Below are 20219 nucleotides of genomic sequence, written 5' to 3' on the forward strand. Positions count from 1 at the left end.
TAAAGAGGATTCACTGATAGTGGATCAGAAAAGTTTTGTTGCCTTTATCTGTAAAATAATCAATGTGGCTACTAAGCAAGAGAAAAAAAGTGATAGAATCAAGACAGTGGTGAATGCAGCAGAAGAGCTCCTAGATATCCATGATCTGAGAGCAGAAGACATTCATGAAATGTTGAGAACAAACATAGATGGAGGATCCCAGGGTAATGATTAACATCCTTCTTATGGTGATCCATTTACTACAATGGAACGCAAGAAGCCTTATTGCTAATGGACAAGAGTTTAAAAAATACATATCAGAATTAAAACCTCGACCAGATATCTTATGTGTACAAGAAACTTGGTTAAGGCCTCATCTTGATTTTATTGTACCAGGATATATCTCAGTTCGACATGACAGGATAGATAATCAAGGAGGTGGCTGTGTGACTTTTGTTAAAAATAACATAGTGTTTCGAAGGTTAACATCACCAGCAGACATAGAATGTGTAATTATTGAAGTGTGCAACGCAAATGTTAAATATAAGATAATCAACTTTTACAACCCATGTAAGAAGTTAAGTGTGGAAATGTTTAATAAAATCAAGCATGATAATGAAAAGGAAATATGGTGTGGGGATTTTAATGCACACAACAGTCTATGGGGAAGCCAACACACAGATAGCAATGGAAATGTGGTGGAGGAGTTATTGGAAGAAAGATCACTAGTTTGTATCAATAATGGCAAAGGAACGAGAATAAATGTTTATAGGAATAGTCTATCTTGCATCGATTTAACACTTGTGTCAAGAACCTTAGTATGCTCATCTGAATGGAATATTGATGAGAACTCTAGTATAGGAAGTGATCATTTCCCAATTAGGTTTTCTATAAACCTTAATAATTTCTCACAAGAAAGATACAAGACAAAGAAATGGTGCTTTGAAAAAGCTGATTGGGGAAAATTCCAAGAAGAATGTATAGAGAAAGCTAGCGAAATTTCAATGGATGGAAATATAGAAGAATGCACTTCAGTAGTGACTAATTTGATTTTGAATGCTGCATTGAAGAGCATACCCATGACTAGTATAACTGGAAAAAGAAAATCTGTACCATGGTGGAATGAAGATTGTACTAAAGCTGTTAAAGAACGAAATAGAGCTCTACGAGTACTGAGGAGTAACTTGAATCAGGAAAACTTAATAGATTATCAAAAGAAAAAAGCCTTGGCTCGGAAGATTATAAAAGCCAGTAAAAAGAATACATGGAGAACATACTGTGGTACAATCGGTAAAGAAGTAAAATTAGGGGATGTATGGAATATGTTAAAGAAAATGAGTGGTAAAAGGAAGTACACCAAAATACCAGTATTAGAGGATGGAGAAATAATAACTATAACTGATAAAGAAAAGGCTCACTTACTGGGTAAGGTTTTTGCCAAGATACATAGTGGAAGTCATTTGGATGATCAACATAAAAAGAGGAAAGAGGAAATATTAAGAGAAAATCAGAATATAATTAGAAAGAAAAGTAATGTGAATTCAAACCTTGATGTTGACCTGACTAGGAAGGAGTTAGAAATAGCATTGCATGGAACTAGGAATACAGCAACAGGTCAGGACCAGTTAAGCTATATAATGTTTCGTAATTTACCTGATCAAGTATTGAAACTTGTACTGGACTTATTTAATAAGATATGGAGAGAAGGAATCATACCAAAAAATTGGAAGACTGCACTTATTTTGCCTTTTAATAAACCAGGTAAAGATCCAAATAACCCTGGAAACTACAGACCCATTGCCTTAACATCGCACTTGTGTAAATGGATGGAAAAGATATTGGTTCAGAGACTCAATTATATATTAGAGCAGAGAGGACTTATGGCATCATATCAGAATGGTTTCAGGAAAGCAAGGTCAACCATGGATGCTGTTGTAAAAGTTAGTAATGAAATAGAGAAAACATTTAAAATGAAACAATTGATGATAATTGTTTTTTTTGACATTGAAAAAGCCTATGATTCTATGTGGAGAGAAGGGCTGTTAATCCAAATGAATAAAATGGGTATTAATGGAAGGTTGTTTAACTGGGTACTAGATTTTCTTTCTGAACGAAAGTTTAGAGTTAAAGTAGGAACGGAGATGTCAAATGAATTTGATATAGTGAATGGCATTCCCCAGGGAAGTGTTATTAGTCCAATATTATTCAATATTATGATTAATGATATTTTCATGAACCTAGATAGAAGGATCTGTTCATCCTTATATGCGGATGACGGAGCCATATGGATCAGAGGGAGAGATGATAAAAGTGTTTTTGAAAAGATAAAGGAGGCTATTCAAAAAGTAGAACATTGGTCATACAATTCGGGATTTAAACTTTCACCCAGTAAGTCTTGTTACATGTATTTTACCAAGAAGAGAAAAATAGAGGAACAGAGTCTTACTTTATATGGACAACCTATAGAAAAAGTAAAGGAATTCAAGTACTTGGGGATGTGGCTTGATGAAAGGTGTACATGGAAGCTGCATGTTGAAAAACTAGAAACAAAATGCAAAAAAGTGATTAATTTAATGAGAGCTATATCAGGATACGACTGGGGAGCAGATAAGCAGGCACTAATAGACATATATAAGGCTTTGATGAGATCAGCAATAGATTATGGATGTTTTGTTTATGGAGCAGCAGCCAAATCACACTTAAACAAAATTGAAAGAATGCAAAACAAAGCCTTAAGACTCTGTATTGGTGCAATGAGAACAACTCCAAATAACGCAGTGCTGGTGGAATCAGGTGAAAGTCCATTAGAGTTCAGAAGAGACAAATTATCACTGGTATATTGGATAAGATTAAGAGGATGTGGGGACGAAAACGTCAAAAGTGTCATAAATGAATGCTGGGAATATAACAGGTTTAAGGGAAATAGTTTTGGATGGAAGATAAAAGATAAAATTGAAAAATATGGTATTAAAGAAATCTGTTTTAATTCCTCTTTGCCATTAAGCAATATTCCTCCATGGCTTTTTCCTAAAGTTAAAGTTGACTTTAGTATTATGAGACTCAGAAAGGACTGGATGGAAAGGGAAATAGGACATTGTGCAAATCAATATATATTGAATAATTTCTATAACTATTTACAAATATTTACTGATGGTTCAAAAGATCAAAATGATCATGTTGGTACAGGAGTTTACATCCCACTTTTTCAAATTCATCTAAGCAATAGGATAACAGATAAATTGTCAGTTTATTCAGCGGAGATGATGGCAGTCATTTTTGGGCTTCAGTGGGTGGAGGAGGTGAGACCTGATAGGGTGGTGATGTGTGTGGACTCTGCAGCAGTATTACTGAGCTTACAGAACATAAAGTCAATTAGAGAGGATCTAATGTTTGAAATCCTTCAGTGCCTGTATAGAGTCCAGAAAATGGGGATTGAGATTGAATTTTGCTGGGTACCTGCTCATGCAGGATTAAAAGGAAACGAATGTGCAGATAGGGTGGCAAAAAGAGCACTTAGCAAGACACATATAATTAATATACCGTTTGGGAAAGGTGAGGGAAAAACACTAATCAACTCAAAAATATCAGAATTTTGGCAGAAGAAGTGGAATGAGGACAGTAAGGGCAGAATATACTACAGTATACAAAACACAATCAAAGTACAGAATATTAAGGGAAGAAATAGAAGAGAGGAGGTAGTGTTATCAAGGTTGAGGTTCGATCACACGGGTTTAAATAAGACACTATTTTTATTGGGAAAAGTGGAATCACAAAATTGCTCAGCTTGTAATACAACTGAAAATGTAGAACATATTTTAATGCACTGCAATAGATATTACGAAGAAAGGGTTAGATTAAAAAAAAGAGTTAGAGAGGCAGGAAGGGAATGGACTATGTTAGGGATATTGGGAACACAGGGAGATAAGGTGTGGGAGGTACAAAGAGAGGTAATAGCTTATTTATATAACACAGGTTTATTTTGTAGAATATAGTGTTTTTTTTTTTTTTTTTTTTTTTTTTTTTTTTTTCTTGTTTGTTTTTTAATAATAGACATGAAGTAATATAAATTAGCATACATTCTACATACTCCGGTTCAGTAGGTGGCGGTATGCACCTTCAAGGTAAGATTGCAATCCGCCAATAAAAACCCAAAGAAGAAGAAGAAGAACCTTTGCGGCACGAACAACAAAGATGGCGTTTGTGAAAAGTGTTTCTGAACGTGAAATGAATTGTCAAACGTTAAATTGATGAACTGAGGAGAGCTACGACCCGCACGGCACTGCAGAAAATCTGACACTGTGGTGCGACTGGATTATACCGAGCTGTCCACGCCGAAAAGAGCAGACCAGATGCCGTCTCCTAAAGCCAGCAGGAGCGCCGGACGCAGCGGAGGCAGCCCGGTGCTCGGCAGCTCCAACGGGCGCTACGAGTTCATGTCGTTAAACCGGGCCCCGCCGCCGCACCTGCTCCAGCGGCAGGGCTCCGACCCGGCCACCGCCCGGCTCCGCGCCTCGGAGAGCCCCACTCGGCGTCGGGGCTCCGGCTCCTCCACGGGATCAACAGGCGGCCAGGGGCTTCCCGAGGAGGACTCCATCCGCCTCAACCCGTCCATCATCGGCGTAGCGCTCAGCTCCCTGCTCGCCATCGACCTGTGGCTCTCCAAGCGGCTGGGGGTGTGCGCTTGTGAAGACTCCTCCTGGGGCAGCATTCGCCCATTGATGAAACTGATAGAGATATCGGGACATGGCATCCCTTGGCTGGCTGGGACCGCCTACTGCCTCTACAAGAGCGACAGCGCTGCAGGACAAGAAGTCATGCTCAACCTTTTCGTGGGTAAAAAAAAAAAAAAAAAAAAAAAAACCAGCTACTATTTATGTTTTTTCCATTTGTTGTTTGCATTATCTGTGTTTTCCTTGTCTTCCACTCGATCGAGCCATATGATCCCGAATTCACATGGTGAATTGCTTTTCCGGCAGAGGCAGCGTTTTAAACAAAGACTTTAAAGGGGAAAAACGAAAATGCACCAGTGATGCAGTATTTGTGTCCCGGCCCCCTGTTCTTCCTCTGTCCTGGTTTGTCACGTCCCACTCCTTCATTCAGAGAACACATCTCACCCATACACCTCCTTTCCTATTTTGCTCTCCTCCCCCGGCTGATTCCCACCTGCATATGCCATCTGTCATTCACTCGGGCTTTGCTCCATTTCTGTCTCCTCCTCCTGATTTTCCACTCCTACCTCTTGTTTTTCATCCCACCATTAATACAGCATTTCTCAGCCTGTCCTGCCACTTTGTGACCCAGTGTTATCTCTACACAGCTGATCCAGTCAGGAACATATGCAGCCATTACTTGGATCAGGTGTGCAGGCGTAGAGCTGGGACAAAAACCTGAAGGACAGGTGGAACCAAGTTGTGTTCTAGTCTACAATTGAACCAGTCAGCTAGGATTCAGTGGAAAAACGCAGTGCTCCTGATTCAGCAACACACCTAAATACACCCATACTCTGATACTGTATAGCTGAATCATGTGTAGTATGTTGTTAAAACAGTCCAAGTGTTCATGGGATATCCTGTGTTAGGACTAACCTCTGCCTCCAGAGGGAGCCGTCCAGCTGACCTCAGCCTCCGTGGCCCGCTGAGTCTCTGTGGAGGCTGCAGCATGGAAAACCACAGCCAGGTCCAGGGAGAGGTGGCTCAGGGACTTGCTCAACAGGCGGCCTAGACTGAAAGAATCAAAACAAATTCTGTGTCATCATAGCTTCCTATAAGAACTTATTTAATGCATCAGTGATTTTTATATTTTAAAAAAAGCTACGTTTTAGGCAATGTGCTGTTCGCTAGACTTCATGCGAGCATCTGACACATCTTATATACCCACGATTCCTAGATATACCCATTGCTCACATGACCATCCTGCAGAGAAGAGTTGCGAAATACATATAATATAAAAGAGAATTCATTTAAGTACACAAAGCTGTACACTAGAGTACCTTATCAGATATCTGAATATAAACATATGTGCACATGTATGCAGAGAAAGGGGTCGATTAGTCACTGAACTCAGCTGAACTGAAAACCTGCAGACTTTTGGCCTTCAAACACACATTGGTTTATTTTTCCAGTATGCGGATGATGAAATCTTTTCCTGTTTTGTATGTGAAATGATATTACTAGCAGACAGTGTGTCCATAATTTGTAGATATCAAAACTCTCTGTCCTGGAGTTTGTTGAGAGTAGAAATCACAATCCTGCATAGATTACCAGCTATTAGTACCTTAAAGTGAAAGTCACTTTAAGGTACACACAGAAGTTTGAATTCAGGTTTAGTTTAGTTTAGTTTTTCAGACTGAAATATTGACGGAGCAGTTCACGCAGCGTGTCTTAGATATCCAACGCTGGATTCTCTTGTTTGAAAGGTTTGAACTGCTTGCAACTCCCCTCTACCCTTTTAATGGGACTTTTGTGTACAAATAGGCAACATCCACGGTGACAAACAGATAAAAATCCTCTTAGTTGAGCAGATTTCTGTATTTTATAAAATACAGAGTCTTTTGTAATTGAGGTGAAGATGAAGTACAAGGGCTGGAGGAATTTGTCAGCATATATAGGTTTGTTGAGGTTTACTGGGCAGTAGGTCTTTGCAGTAGGTCAACTTTTTTGTGGCTATGAGCTAAATTTTTGTGCCCTAAAATTTTTTGACCTCTTTGTAGTGTTGTGTTTTTGCCCGAGAGAATGCCCGAGTGAGACATCTCTCGCAACATGCCTGCAGTATGTACCTAAAGATGAGCTCCTGTGTTAGGAAGCTAAAGGGATGAAGGTGGTTTTTCCCCAGAGAGGAGTCTTGTTTGACTCAGTGAGGAGGGAATTCGCTGTTTTCAAGCAGTGCTGCTGCTGCCCTAGGGCCACTTCCTCCCCGGGCACCCTGAGGGTTAATAGTTTTAGATAAAGGGGTAGAATTTATGTCACCAGTGAAAAGCTGCCCGCAGAGTCATGAAATATTTACCACTAGATCTTCCTCCTGCCTGCTGGTGATGCCGACCTGTGGGGCTGGATGGGTACACGATATGCTGCAGCTTCTGTTGCTCTGTGCCTGCCTCGCTGTCAGCCCAGTAAACCTGTACATCAGTCTGTATAGTGCTTTGTGTATGTGTATGTGTGTGTGGTACAAGTGCGTGCCTAAGAACGTCTCAGTGTTGATGTGAAATGCTGCATATGCTGAAAAACTGTGTGCACGTCAGCTCCTCGCCCACGGTCTAGCATAGCAGTTCCTCGGGGATTAAAAGACTTTATTTCTCCCTATCTTGTCTCTCCTTCTTTCTTTCCGTCTCTGTCACTCTCCCTCTCCAGCCTCTTTTGTCTCCCCTTGCGCCCACATCAGAAGCTGGTGGACTCACAATTGCGCACTGCAGAGTGTGTGGCTCCTGACTGGAGGCTTTGGCAATGGGATGAAAAGTGTGTTACCTGTAACAATCTGTTGGAGACAGGTGCCTGTGGAGGCTTGTGTAATCCCAACGAAAGAGGCTGCGTGCCATGATAACACAATCTTGCTCTTTAAACCTACTATCTTTTTATAGCAGCCGTGACACAGATCTGCACCAGGGATACAAAAATAATGAAAGCAAGGTTCAATTATTGTTATGGACTATTGAGATGTTACATTTCTTGTCTGTAACCTCTGTCAGTGTAATTAAGGGACCTTTGTGTGTTTGCTATTGGTTTTTTGTGTTGATGTTTACATCACTGTGTGCTCAAGCCACATACACATCTTGAGCACAAAACTGTGTTTGTTGCCATTGTGTGCTCTGACTATATTGTTTATTGCTATTGTATGTGTCTCAAACAGTTTTTGTCTCTCTCTCTCTCTCTCTCTCTCTCTCTCTCTCTCTCTCTCTCTCTCTCCTCTCTTCCCTCTCAGCTCTGCTTTTGGATCTGGTCCTGGTTGGCATTGTCAAGGCAGTGGTACGTCGGCGCCGGCCAGCCCATAACCGAATGGACATGTTTGCCACGTTCTCTGTGGACCGGTACTCCTTCCCCTCTGGCCACGCCACCCGCGCTGCCATGTGTGGGCGCTTCCTGCTGGCACACCTGGTCCTGGCTGCCCCCCTGCGGGTGCTGGTTCTGTTGTGGGCCAGCATGGTGGGCCTGAGTCGGGTGCTGCTGGGCAGGCACAATGTGACCGATGTGGTGTTTGGTTTCTGGATGGGCTACTGCCAGTACAACCTGGTGGAGATGCTCTGGCTCTCACCTCAAGTCCTGCAAGGGCTGCTGGGACAGCTAGCCTGAGATACAGGACTGAGGTGAGGGCACTGAAATCAGGTGATGTGGCTGAGGCACTGTTCCATGTACATGGAGATGCACACTTGTTTGTTATTTGTGGATTAAGAATTTACCTACCAATCATTTGTCAGGCCTGTTATTTTCATTAGTGAGGAGGAAAATGTGTAAACTGAGTGGACTTGACCTTGAGTCAAGGTACTAAGTGTAGAGTGGTGCATAATCAAAGTCTTCAGTATAAAGTAATGAGCCGTTCTTTCAAACACTATTTGCTAAAATATACACACGACTGCACTTACCCATCCATCCACAAGCAAGCTGTCGTAATACCTAAAGACGCAGGATTTAAGAAAAATAAAGCCCGACAAGTTCACATGCACTGCCTACACCCGAACACCAGTGACAGTGATAGTCAGCTTTCTAGCTGTGTGTGTTTGTGTGTGTTTTCTCACCGTCCTCATCTCTTTTTCTGTTGAATGGAATGCAGGAGTGGTGATATGTGTGGTTTGATGGGATGCAACAACACCCAATACCCAATCACCGGGGACCAGCCAAAAGTGTAGTCACTGGAGGAAAGGAGATTTTAGTTTAACCTTAATGCTGAAGTTTTCTCCTCTGCACAGGAGGAGAGGGGACATAAAACTCTATGTGACTAAGTAAATACTATGGGAAACTATTTTTAACAGTGCATTTACTCACTTTCTGCTTACTCACATGTTCTTTGTTTCATTCTCACCCAAAAAAAAAATGACTGTGAAACAGGTTTATAAACTTGTGAAGAACTTTGGAAATGAGTTTGTAACGTTTTTGAAGCAGAATGCTTTAGAGCTGTATGACTAAATGTCAGTGGGAAAACGATGTACAATAGATGTGCAGTGTGCATTGTACTGATTAATTTTTGACATGTTTGACAATAATTTTATGATGACATACTTGGTTTAGTCATTAGTAGACATTTTGAAACTGCTGGTTAAATGTGTGTTACTGCACACGTCATTTCCCCACATCAGAAACCTGGGGCCTTGACAGCGGTCAGCGTCACGCTGCCATTCAGGTCGACTAAATGTTTAATTTATGAAACAGACTGGGGTGCTGCCAAGGTTCATTAATCATTGCCATGAACTGAAATGTAAATAAGGAATTATGCCTAGATTACCTCTGAACATGGTGTAGACTTTTGAGAAAAAAAAAATCAAATGATGAAAAAAGTAAAATCAAATGATAGTTTGCATAAGTATTAAATCCATTTACTTTGTTTGGACTAAATGTCCTTTCCACTGGAAAATAGCTCAACATTTCTTGTCATCTATTACTTTTTTGTTTATTTTTGTGATGTGATTTTTATATTCTGCAGTAGTTTTGGACACTAAACTCTTCTTCAGATTATTTTGGATATGTGGTTCATTTACAGGTGACAAGAAACTAGTTATTTTTAAAGAAAATAAAAAATAATCCCTTTGTGATCACCATAGTGGAAGCAGAGAGGCTACATTTTCAGTGCATTTTTTCAGTCCTTATTTATTGTGGAAGTCACTCGACAGGAAAAATGCTGCTGAAATACTTCAAAGTCTTTATTTTCTGGAAGAGCGATAATTTATATTTTCTTTGGACCTTGCAAACCTGCCGCCAACCGTACATAAACCATATACTATATCATGTGCTGTACCCTATCCATTTAAGTATTCACATGAAGAATTCAACCTGCAGCCCAAAATCCCCTCACATCCCATTGAGACCACACAGTTCCCTCAGTGAGTGACCTGCCTGGTGTGTGTGTGTGTGTGTGTGTGTAAAAACAGGTTTAAAGCTGAATGTCCTGGGATACGGGTGAGCACATTAATATTTCCAAGAGTTGAGACTCCAGTGACGCCAGTGACTAAAATGTTGTAACACAGATGTGTTCTTGGCATGTGGCCTGTGACGGAGGCCGTTGACCCCTTGGTCAATCTTTAGGGCGTGCTGAAAGTTTAATGTTTTAGGTGCTTTGGGCCTCAGACTTAGAGTGATATTTCATTTTGCCATCTGATATTGCCTTTTTCCCAATAGCTAGAAAATCATACTTCTAACAAATCTCTGAACTTAATTGGGTCAAGCAAGCTAATTTAATTTTTGGTAACTTTTACATTGTTGCTTGTGCATCTTAATCTAAACAACAACAACATTCTGCTTATTTGCAGTTATCTATGAAAATCTGAAAAAAAATGATAATTTTTTTAAATAGTTAAGCTAAATTCTAAATATATTATGCAATAGAGCTTTTCCACAACTTTTAAACCCTTGTCTATTTTTATTCTGATGTGGTACAGAATCTGGATTTTTCTTTTTCTTTTTTTTTTTTTTAGTTCATATTTTAAATAGATGGCTTTTTTTTAGAGATATGCTTGTCTTTATTTCATACTGATTCCTTTTCCTTTTGCTTCAATATGAAAGTGGGACAGTTGTAAATATATATATAAAATAGTGTAACAAAGGAGGCACTGCATTGTTTATTGTGGAGCTTTATTGTATTTTTTCTGTGAGGCTGGCATACAATGTAGAGGTTCAGACAAGCTCATGGCATGTACCTTGGCAGACCCCAGGAATATATGAAATCTTAAAACAGTGTTGGTCCCCTGTTGCATATCCCCATTCACAGCTAGTCATCTTTAGTTTCCTGCTGTGACTCACTGTTTCTTTCTCTTCTAATTTGCCCTGCTTTCCCTCTTTCCTTCCTCCACAGTATCTCGCTCCAGTCCCCCTTACTGTGCTTTCTCTGATCTTTCCTCTCAGTATCTCTTTCAGGACCAAGCAGATGAATTGTATTTTCTGCTTCCTTCTAATAAGTTGCCCAGCAGCAGGTACCGACCCTTTCCCTCACCTCAGAAAGTGTCCTCACATCCCTTTGAATATCAGAACCACATCTTTCCTCACTGTCTCTCACAGCCCGTTCAGAAGCCAACTCCCAGTCAGTTGCAGCGAAGCATTTACTTCCAATTTTGTTTGGCTGTTGATGAGGAAATTGGTCAGAAATGTGAAATATGGTTTCTCCCATCCTGTGATGAAACATGTTTGAAATGGCTACAAATTTGTGGGGGGGAAAACGTGTCAGAGAGAGTTTTTACAGCATTAAATACCTTTTGAGAACTGTTTAAACTTCTGTCTCTGACTGTGAGCAACTTTTTGTGCCTGGTGCCAGTTGGCACCAGCGTGTGATATGAGGTGACATAATCGAGCAGACTTTCCCCTGGTACTCTGATGACCAGCTGTTGAATGTTTTATTGACTTCTTAGATGCTGTACATTGTTTTGGCAATAATTGACCAGTGATTTCCTAAGTGCAAACTTGGGCTTTTAAAATTAAGCTTCCTCGACCAGCAAGTGGACCACAACCACTGCAAACAGTCTGATTCCTATCTGTGTCCTCACATGTCAAACATAAATCACACAATGCAAAATTCTGAGACCAAATGATGATCTTTATTATTACTTGTCGGGCTGTTTTGCTTTTTAATTGTTGTAAGAAGCCTAGAGACACTGCAAAGAAGAAAACGTGTTGATCACAATGAGCACTAACATGTTTTGTGTATTAGAAATACAATTTTCACATTCCATGTTCCTGTTTACTCAGAGGTTGAGAATGACCACAATAAGGAAAGATGCATTTTGTTTCTTTTATCAATTTTCATCACATTTATTCCAAAAATAACTGAATGCCCAAACTGTAAAGTCTAAATCCAAACTCAGAGCCAGCTCCATCACATTGCACTGCACTCTTTTGCCAGCCATGTACTATAAATTACACTGTTGTGTGTTTACTGTATAATACTTACACTGAAGTATCTTGACAAGAATGTGTGTATATATATGATATATATTTAATCATTTGATACTACTGTTCAATGTTCAGTGGAGTTGAATGTGGTTACAATTATTGCTGTTTAATATTCCCTGAGTTGGGAAGGTTTACTGCTGAATGATTTGACTGTAGTTGTGACTTTTTAATAAAAAATAGAGAACACGTTTGAAAACATGTCATGCCATTATTTATCATCTGTATGAACTGTATGCCGTTACAGGCATAATTGTCTCCGCCACACAGCAGCCTGGAGGAGATCATGTGTTTGGCCCGGTGTGTCTGTCCACAGCTAATCTCACAAACTACTGGGTCTGTCAGCCAAAAATTTTTGGTGCACAGTTATGACTGATGGTTGCAGTGATTCAAAACCTTCATTCACTATATAGCTTGCACGGCCGCTGCTGCTCCCTTAGCCTCCCACTTCTATCCCATTTCTGTCTTGCTCACTTGTTTGTCTGTGGTTGTTTGTTTTTATCCTGTTGTGGCTGTGGTCACTCTGATTATTGGTGAAAAAATCCAAGACATGCATTGAGTTTTTTTGGGCAAGTTTACCCACTGCTGACAAGGAAGTCAACAGAACACAGCAGACAAACAGGAGAAAACATTAAAAAGTGTCAGAGCAGTGCTTAACATAGGTTACAAACTGTATAAAATAATGATGAGCAGACTATTTGCCTACTCCTTGCAGGTCGTCAGTGTGTTTGTGAGAGAGAAGGAAACCCTTAGTAGTAATTCTGAATTTTGCTATTTTAATTTGTGTTCTTTTTGACACACAATTCCTGTGAAAAGCCACATGACTTCTGGCAAAGAGCTAGAACTGGCTTGTGAGCCATAAGCTCCAGACCACTGCTGGCTGTAATAAAGTGAAAGAGTCAGAGAGAAGAAGAAAAAACTAAACTCAAGAGGATTATCAGATTTGGCAGGGTTCCAAATTAGCTGTAGTATCCAGTGCTGCAGTTTATGTTTTGGTACCCCATCAGCGCTCCCACTTCTATCCCATTTCTGTCTTGCTCACTTGTTTGTCTGTGGTTGTTTGTTTTTATCCTGTTGTGGCTGTGGTCACTCTGATTATTGGTGAAAAAACCCAAGACATGCATTGAGTTTTTTTGGGCAAGTTTACCCACTGCTGACAAGGAAGTCAACAGAACACAGCAGACAAACAGGAGAAAACATTAAAAAGTGTCAGAGCAGTGCTTAACATAGGTTACAAACTGTATAAAATAATGATGAGCAGACTATTTGCCTACTCCTTGCAGGTCGTCAGTGTGTTTGTGAGAGAGAAAGAAACCCATAGTAGTAATTTTGAATTTTGCTATTTTAATTTGTGTTCTTTTTGACACACAATTCCTGTGAAAAGCCACATGACTTCTGGCAAAGAGCTAGAACTGGCTTGTGAGCCATAAGCTCCAGACCACTGCTGGCTGTAATAAAGTGAAAGAGTCAGAGAGAAGAAGAAAAAACTAAACTCAAGAGGATTATCAGATTTGGCAGGGTTCCAAATTAGCTGTAGTATCTAGTGCTGCAGTTTATGTTTTGGTACCCCATCAGCGTTCCTCTGGCACATATGTAGGGACTTGGGTGAGAAGGAAAATCACAATCATTTCTATAGCACTTTTCCAACCAGTCAAAGCACTTTACCCATACACACTCACACACTGGTGGCAGAGGTTACCATGCAAGGTGCCGAGCTGCCCATCAGGAGCAGTTAGGGGTTCAATGTCTTGCTCAAGGACACCTTGACATGCTCTGTGGAGGAGCAAGGTATCAAACCTGGAGCCCTCTGATTACCAGGTGACCACCGGACAAGAGAAGTTGAACTTTAGTCCAAGTTGGACCTGAGTAAACACAGCTAAACTTGATACTTTCCTTTTTAGGAGATGATTTTTTTTTTTTTTTTTTTTTTAATGACATTTTCTGTCACTGATTCAGTATAAAAGGCGGTGCTCTGTTGAAACTCATCCCAGTACACTTACAGAGCTGCAGAGCAACAATCAAGGTAAGAAAGAGCCTGCCACTCTTACTTTCTGGTACATCACAGATTTTGAAGGTAATTTGTTAAGTTAAAGTGAGCTTTTTTTTTTTTTTTTTTGCTCTTTATGGTAATTATATCTGAGTATTGATGCAAAGTCAAGCTAGGACTTTAGATTTTTATTTTGCCATCTCTGTTTTCTTTCTTCTCCACAGTAGCGAAAATCTGTTCATCTGCTGGGAGAATGTTCCCGATTTAATTTAGTGCAATTAAAAATGCTAGAAGTATTATTATGCACAAACTTTCATGACATTATTCATGTTGTTGAACAATCTCCTGGGCAGTTCTGAATGGAATTGAAAATCACAGGATTCAGAATTGCCCTGATACATTAGTCGATCCAAATTTGCTAGGAGTGTTATTAGTGAAACAATTATTTGACTGACATGTTGTAATTATATAATGCATCAGGAGTTAACATTGCATTACCTTTACAACAGTGCAATATTTTCCCCTTTCTACCAGAAAATGCAAGCAGGCTCATGTTAACTTTAACTCTCCTCTCTCTGCCCACCTCTCCACCAGCATGGTGCACAAGGTTGCAGTGATCGGGGCTGGCCCCTCCGGTCTGACCAGCATAAAGGCATGCCTGGACGAGGGGATGGTGCCCACGTGTTTTGAAAGCAGTGATGATATGGGTGGGCTGTGGAAATTCAAGGCAAGACCCTCATTAGCGAAACAAAAACTTGTTTTGTTTATACCCTACACTAATTATGTGGTTGCATGAGCTAAAAATGAGCTTCTGTTGACCTTATGAACATTCTGTTTTTCTGCTAACAAATGCAATTGTTGTCCTGCTTTTTTGTTTTTGTTAACATCTGCCCTTTCAAACTGTCCCTCTTCAGGAAGTGTCAGAGCCCAACCGAGCCAGTATATACCGCTCCCTCACCATCAACATTTCCAAGGAGATGATGTGCTACAGTGACTTCCCCATTCCTGCCGATTACCCCAATTATATGCACCACTCCAAAATCCTGAACTACTTCCGGATGTATGCAGACCACTTCAAGCTGCTGCAGCACATTCGCTTCCAGGTAATAAGATTGCCTACAGAGTCTGTGGTTAATTAAATGAGGTGATTTAACTGGTGTAAGGTGTATGTATAAAATAATCACTTTTATGCTTTTTTTTTTTTTTTTTTTTTTTTTTTTTAAATTTCAGACCACAGTGAAGAGTGTGAAACCGAGGCCAGATTATTCTCGCACTGGTCAATGGGAGGTGGTGACTGAGAACAGGGATGGACAGGAGGAGAGGCACGTCTTCGATGCAGTTATCTGCTGCGCTGGTCACTACACCTACCCTCACCTGCCACTCAAAGACTTCCCAGGTAAAGACGACATCTACAAACAGAGGCTACTTTGACTGGGGAGGCACATACCAAGTGCATGTTTTCAGCCCCTGTAAATGAAACTGTGTAATGAAGAGTTCAAGCTGAATGTTTGTTCACTGATGAGAAAGAGGGAAGGAGAGGAAACTAGGAAGGAACAAGTATTTTGTCTCTTTGTTTGTCTCAAAGACTCTTTTGCTCTTTGACCCACTGGTTTCATGCACCACAGTCTTGACTCTCACAGCCAGGGAGACCATTATTCAGTTCATAAACAATGGAGATTTTTATATAAGCATGCTTCATCTTCCATTTTCAAACCTCTTGATGCAGTGTAATATGCTTTAAATCAGGTGATAAATTTCTTAGTTACCGCTTGCATGAGAAAGTTAGGTGGTATTCTACAGAAAGGAAAATGGCACTCGTGTTTTATAAACTTCTGAAATGTCTGTGCTCCCACTTCAGTCTTAAATTTTTTTAATTATGGCAACAGATCACTAGATCTACTACTTTCAACGCCAATAATCTCTGAACTGTTTCCTTCCAGTGCTGTGTCAAATGTTGCACATGTAATTGTTATGTTTAATCGTTGTTTGCCTGGTGTATGATTGCTGCACAGTCACGCTAGACTGCTTTGTGATGTTTTGTCCCAGGGGATTGTGAATGTTTTATGTATCCAGGTCTCTCCTGAAAAAAGAGGTCTTGATCTCAGTGAGACAATCTGTTTAAAAAAAAAAAAGGAATTTATCTGATTTCCAGTACATGAAGTCATCAGTTTGCTGAAATTGAACAACTGTGTGTATTGCAGGGATCGACAAATTTGAAGGGAAATACTTCCACAGCTGGGACTACAAGGGGCCTGAGGACATGTACGGGAAAAGAGTGGTGGTCATCGGCATCGGTAACTCTGGGGGTGACATTGCTGTGGAGAGCAGCAGAGTTGCAGAGCAGGTTGGAAAGTCATGTTTGATCACTCTTTTTCTGCATTCATAGAAGTGATTGTTGCAATAAAATCCATTCATTCATGTTCTTTTTTCTCTCTGTCTCTCTGCCTGGCTGCTCTTCTCCCTGGCCTCTCTAGGTGTACGTAAGCACCCGTCGCGGTGCTTGGGTCATCCGTCAGGTCTCTGACAACGGCCTGCCAGTGGACATGAAGTACAACACTCGTTTTGTCCACATCCTTTTCCAGCTGCTGCCGATGAACTTTTTCAATTGGTTTGGTGAGAAAAAACTCAACACCATGTATGACCACACCATGTATGCACTCAAGCCCAAACACAGGTAGGACATTTGGAGCCAAAAAAAGTTCTGGTTCTCTTGTGGTTTCTTGTAACACAGCTTACACTGTACTGTATAATATTGTGCATAACATTTGACTCGTATTATTGTGGAAGTGTGCAGGAAATCAAATAAATTGAAACAATTACATTTTGCGTTTTGGTGTTAGGAGTTAAATCTGGCAAGATAAGTGGGTCAGATCTGAGGCTATAAATTTTAATGCTTATCACTTTGATAGCAAGGGGTGTCTATATCTGTAGACAGTATTAGACAGTGACATGGACAGCATCACTAAATCAGTCTTTATACTTTATTCTACTTTATACTATATAAGTTACTAGAAAATTAGACTCAATCTTTCCCCTCCTCCTCTGCCTCCCAACCCAACAGGCTGTTCAGTCAGATCCCAGTGATCAACGATGACCTGCCTATGAAGATCCTGTCTGGGTCTGTCATTGTCAAACCAAATGTGAAGGAGATCTGTGGTTCCACTGTGGTGTTTGAGGATGGCAGTGTTGTGGAAAAGGTCAGAGGAGTATTTCTTTGTTTATATGTAATACAGCTGTAGGCATTAAATATCAAATTTCTTGTTGAAGTAAAACACCAGTAAGCTCTGATCTCTTTCCTCTGCTGTAGGTGGATACAATTGTGTTTGCCACAGGATACAACTACGATTTCCCCTTCCTGCCGAGCAATCTCATGTACAAATCTGGCCACCGTGTGGGTCTGTACAAGCATGTGTTCCCCCCTAACCTGGAGCACCCCACTCTGGCTGTTGTGGGTTTCATCCATGCCCTCGGAGCTATTATGCCTCAGGCTGAATTGCAGGCCCGTTGGGTGACACGCGTCTTCAAAGGTGAGGCTGCGCATCGTTTATAAATCAGCATCAGTCATACCCCCTTTTCCACCAACAAAGAACCGGTTCCGTTCTGGTTTGGGCACCAAATTTTGAACCATTCTTTGCATTTCCAACAGATATGGATTGGCTCCCGAATTGAAAATTTGGTTCTCAGCTGGGACCAGAAAATAGAAGTTGTCATATGCGAACCGAGTGAGTGCGTATCGTTCAACAAGGAAAGATGAAGGTGACTAGCAAGAAACTTTGTGGTCTGGTTAAAAATGTTTTTGCCAAGCTGGAAACATAATTGGCTCAACGCTGGTTTCACTGGAGGATGTGGTGGCAGAGAGACAACTGTCCAAAATACTGACCATCATGGACAACCCCTGCCACCCCCTCCATGACATAATAAACAGGCAAAAGAGCAACCTGAGCCATAGACTGATACAGCCCCGCTGCCTAACAGAGCGGCACAGAAAATCGTTCCTACCCAGTGCAGTCAGGCTCTTCAACTCTGCTCTAAAAAGATAGGTTTATTTATTTAATTTTATTTATTTAGTTACTGCCCCATCGATTGCCTATAGTGCCTCAGCCTCTGGTCTTCATCGTATTTTACTATTTTACTTCATTGTATTTTATTTATTTCACTATTTATTCACTTATTTATCTTACTGCACTTCTTAGTCTGTTTTTAATGTGGTTTTACTGTCTCTATTGTGTTGTGTGTGGCTGTTTTTTCTGCTGCTATGGCACTGTAATTTCCCTGCGGGGATTAATAAAGTTTATATCTATCTATCTATCTATGTAAGACTAAAGAGAGATTCCATCACACTTGCATACATGTCACATATAAAAATATTTTACATTTTACATTCTATGGGCAGCAGCTGTGCTTTTTCCTTCAGTTTATTCTCAATCTGAACCCTATCAGGGTCAGGTTATGTTGGTTATTTATTCCAACAGGAATGTGGGGTCGGGTTCTGTGCTGCAGGTGACAGCAAGCAGACTGGCTCACCACAGCATCATGGTCAAGCGCTGCCAGAGTATTCAATTTTGTTGTGCACACCCAACCATCAATGGTGCAGTGGTTCCACTCCAAAATTTTGTTTGCACCTTGGTTTCAAGAATCTTGAACCGAACCAGTTTGAGAACCAGAATTTTTTTGGTGGAAAGGCATATCAGTGTGTTTAAAGCATGAGGCTGGGACTTGTTAAACTAAAGATGTCATACTCCTACAATGCTAAGGTTCAGTAGAGGAAATTTCGCTGATAGCATCTCAGTTCACATTGGAACATGCCCATTTTGGTATTCAGTACCTGTAGCCTAAGCACTTTCCAAGCACTTGTCAGTTTGTATTTCCCTCATTTTTCTGTCTTTTGTTCCTCAGGACACAATAAACTGCCTTCAAACCAGGCCATGATAAAGGCTGTTGAGAAGGACACTACAGACATGGCCAAAAAGTGACTATCTTTTTTCATTTGCCTCATTACAGTTGCAGCCAGCATTGCCCTCAAATTCCTGAATAAATTTTGTTCTCTGTTCAACTTTGAGTCACTGCATTAATACTGCAGCGGAATATTGCATTAATTTATGATATATCCCGCCCACAGCTACATCGTGTCCAAGCTGACACCGCTGCAGGTGGACTTTGTCTCGTACATGGACAATTTAGCTGGAGAGATTGGAGTGCGGCCAAGTCTACCCTGGCTCTTCTTCACAGACTACCCGCTGTTCAAAAAGATCCTGTGGGGACCCGTCACTGCCTACCAGTATCGTGTGATGGGACCAGGGAAATGGGAGGGGGCCCGCAGAGCAATCTTCACCCAGTTTGACCGCATGTTCCAACCCCTGAAAACCAGAAAGGTCTGCAGCAGCCATTGTCTCCCTTGCTAATTTGGCATGCAAATGTGGTGAAATGTGCAGAAAGTGTCCAAAGTTATCTGAAAACTAAGCTGGAGTTCCCTACGTTTGACTAAACATTTTGCCGATGAGATCAATGGAGAGGATGTGCTGAATGCAAACAATCTTTTCCCTGTATCTCTGCAGGTGGATGAGGATCATCCTTCCATCACTGCTCGACTGTTTAAGCTGAGCGTGACAGTCATGGCTGGAGGTGCCGCTGTCTACTACATCCATGTCCGCAACCCCAACACCATCCCCACCCTCATCTCCAACCTTCGTCCACAAGCAGTCTGAGCATGCTTAACTTGAAAAGGGTAGTCTGAAACCTGACTATTATAATGTTATTGTTTAAGCATCGATCTGGGTCAGTCTACTGCCATGTGGGTTGTGACTGCAATGATGATGAAATCTGTATCCCAAACTAAGCTGTGATCTGTACTATTAATATTGTCTGTGCATGCATGTACACTATTTAAACATTTAAACCTTATATATTGATTAACTGAATCTGTTCTTATGCTCCTTTGTAATTACTAAAAGTACAAAGATACTTCTTTACAAAGTGTGCAACTTAATGTGACCATGAATGTGGAGTGTTTTTCAAACCTGTGAATGCATTTATATTAAATGTCTCACCTTACTTTTTGTGTCCAGTTGTACTTAAACACTGCAACATTATCAATGGCACGCATACAATTCAGCATATGTATCACTGTTGCTGAATGTAAGTAATGTATTTCCAAAATTTCAGTGTTAGTGGGG

General features: G+C 40.7%; 2 protein-coding genes across 4 annotated transcripts; both read left to right on the top strand.

Moving 5' to 3' along the window:
* Positions 1-4130: 4130 nt before the first annotated feature.
* plpp6 (phospholipid phosphatase 6) lies at positions 4131-12254 on the top strand. 3 transcript variants are annotated; one of them, XM_030049307.1, is made up of 3 exons: positions 4133-4812; positions 7894-8275; positions 8740-12254. In XM_030049307.1, exons 1-2 carry the CDS (start codon positions 4329-4331, stop codon positions 8259-8261), a joined length of 852 nt encoding a protein of 283 aa, XP_029905167.1. In that variant the 5' UTR covers positions 4133-4328; the 3' UTR covers positions 8262-8275; positions 8740-12254. The 3 variants fall into 3 exon arrangements, with proteins under 3 accessions (XP_029905169.1, XP_029905167.1, XP_029905166.1); XM_030049309.1 differs by lacking the exon at positions 8740-12254 and having other exon boundaries at positions 4131-4808; positions 7894-8253; XM_030049306.1 differs by having other exon boundaries at positions 7894-12254.
* A 2387-nt stretch (positions 12255-14641) lies between these two features.
* LOC115358007 (dimethylaniline monooxygenase [N-oxide-forming] 5-like) lies at positions 14642-20060 on the top strand. Its single transcript, XM_030049780.1, has 10 exons — positions 14642-14773; positions 14961-15149; positions 15277-15442; positions 16248-16390; positions 16521-16720; positions 17108-17243; positions 17354-17573; positions 18943-19015; positions 19166-19418; positions 19602-20060. The coding sequence occupies exons 1-10, from the start codon at positions 14642-14644 to the stop codon at positions 19749-19751; spliced, it is 1662 nt and encodes a 553-aa protein (XP_029905640.1). The 3' UTR covers positions 19752-20060.
* Positions 20061-20219: the final 159 nt, after the last annotated feature.

Source organism: Myripristis murdjan, chromosome 4 (assembly GCF_902150065.1).
Source record: "Myripristis murdjan chromosome 4, fMyrMur1.1, whole genome shotgun sequence".
In the NCBI taxonomy this organism is placed as follows: domain Eukaryota; kingdom Metazoa; phylum Chordata; class Actinopteri; order Holocentriformes; family Holocentridae; genus Myripristis; species Myripristis murdjan.

Excerpts from the sequence above, each read along its gene's own strand:
- plpp6 (XM_030049306.1), top strand. The coding sequence starts at position 4,329 with ATGCCGTCTCCTAAAGCCAGCAGGAGCGCCGGACGCAGCGGAGGCAGC. Across the intron at positions 4,813-7,893 it reads CATGCTCAACCTTTTCGTGG|CTCTGCTTTTGGATCTGGTC; the intron begins GTAAAAAAAAAA and ends CTTCCCTCTCAG.
- LOC115358007 (XM_030049780.1), top strand. The coding sequence starts at position 14,642 with ATGGTGCACAAGGTTGCAGTGATCGGGGCTGGCCCCTCCGGTCTGACC. Across the intron at positions 15,443-16,247 it reads GCCACTCAAAGACTTCCCAG|GGATCGACAAATTTGAAGGG; the intron begins GTAAAGACGACA and ends TGTGTATTGCAG. Across the intron at positions 19,016-19,165 it reads ACTACAGACATGGCCAAAAA|CTACATCGTGTCCAAGCTGA; the intron begins GTGACTATCTTT and ends TCCCGCCCACAG.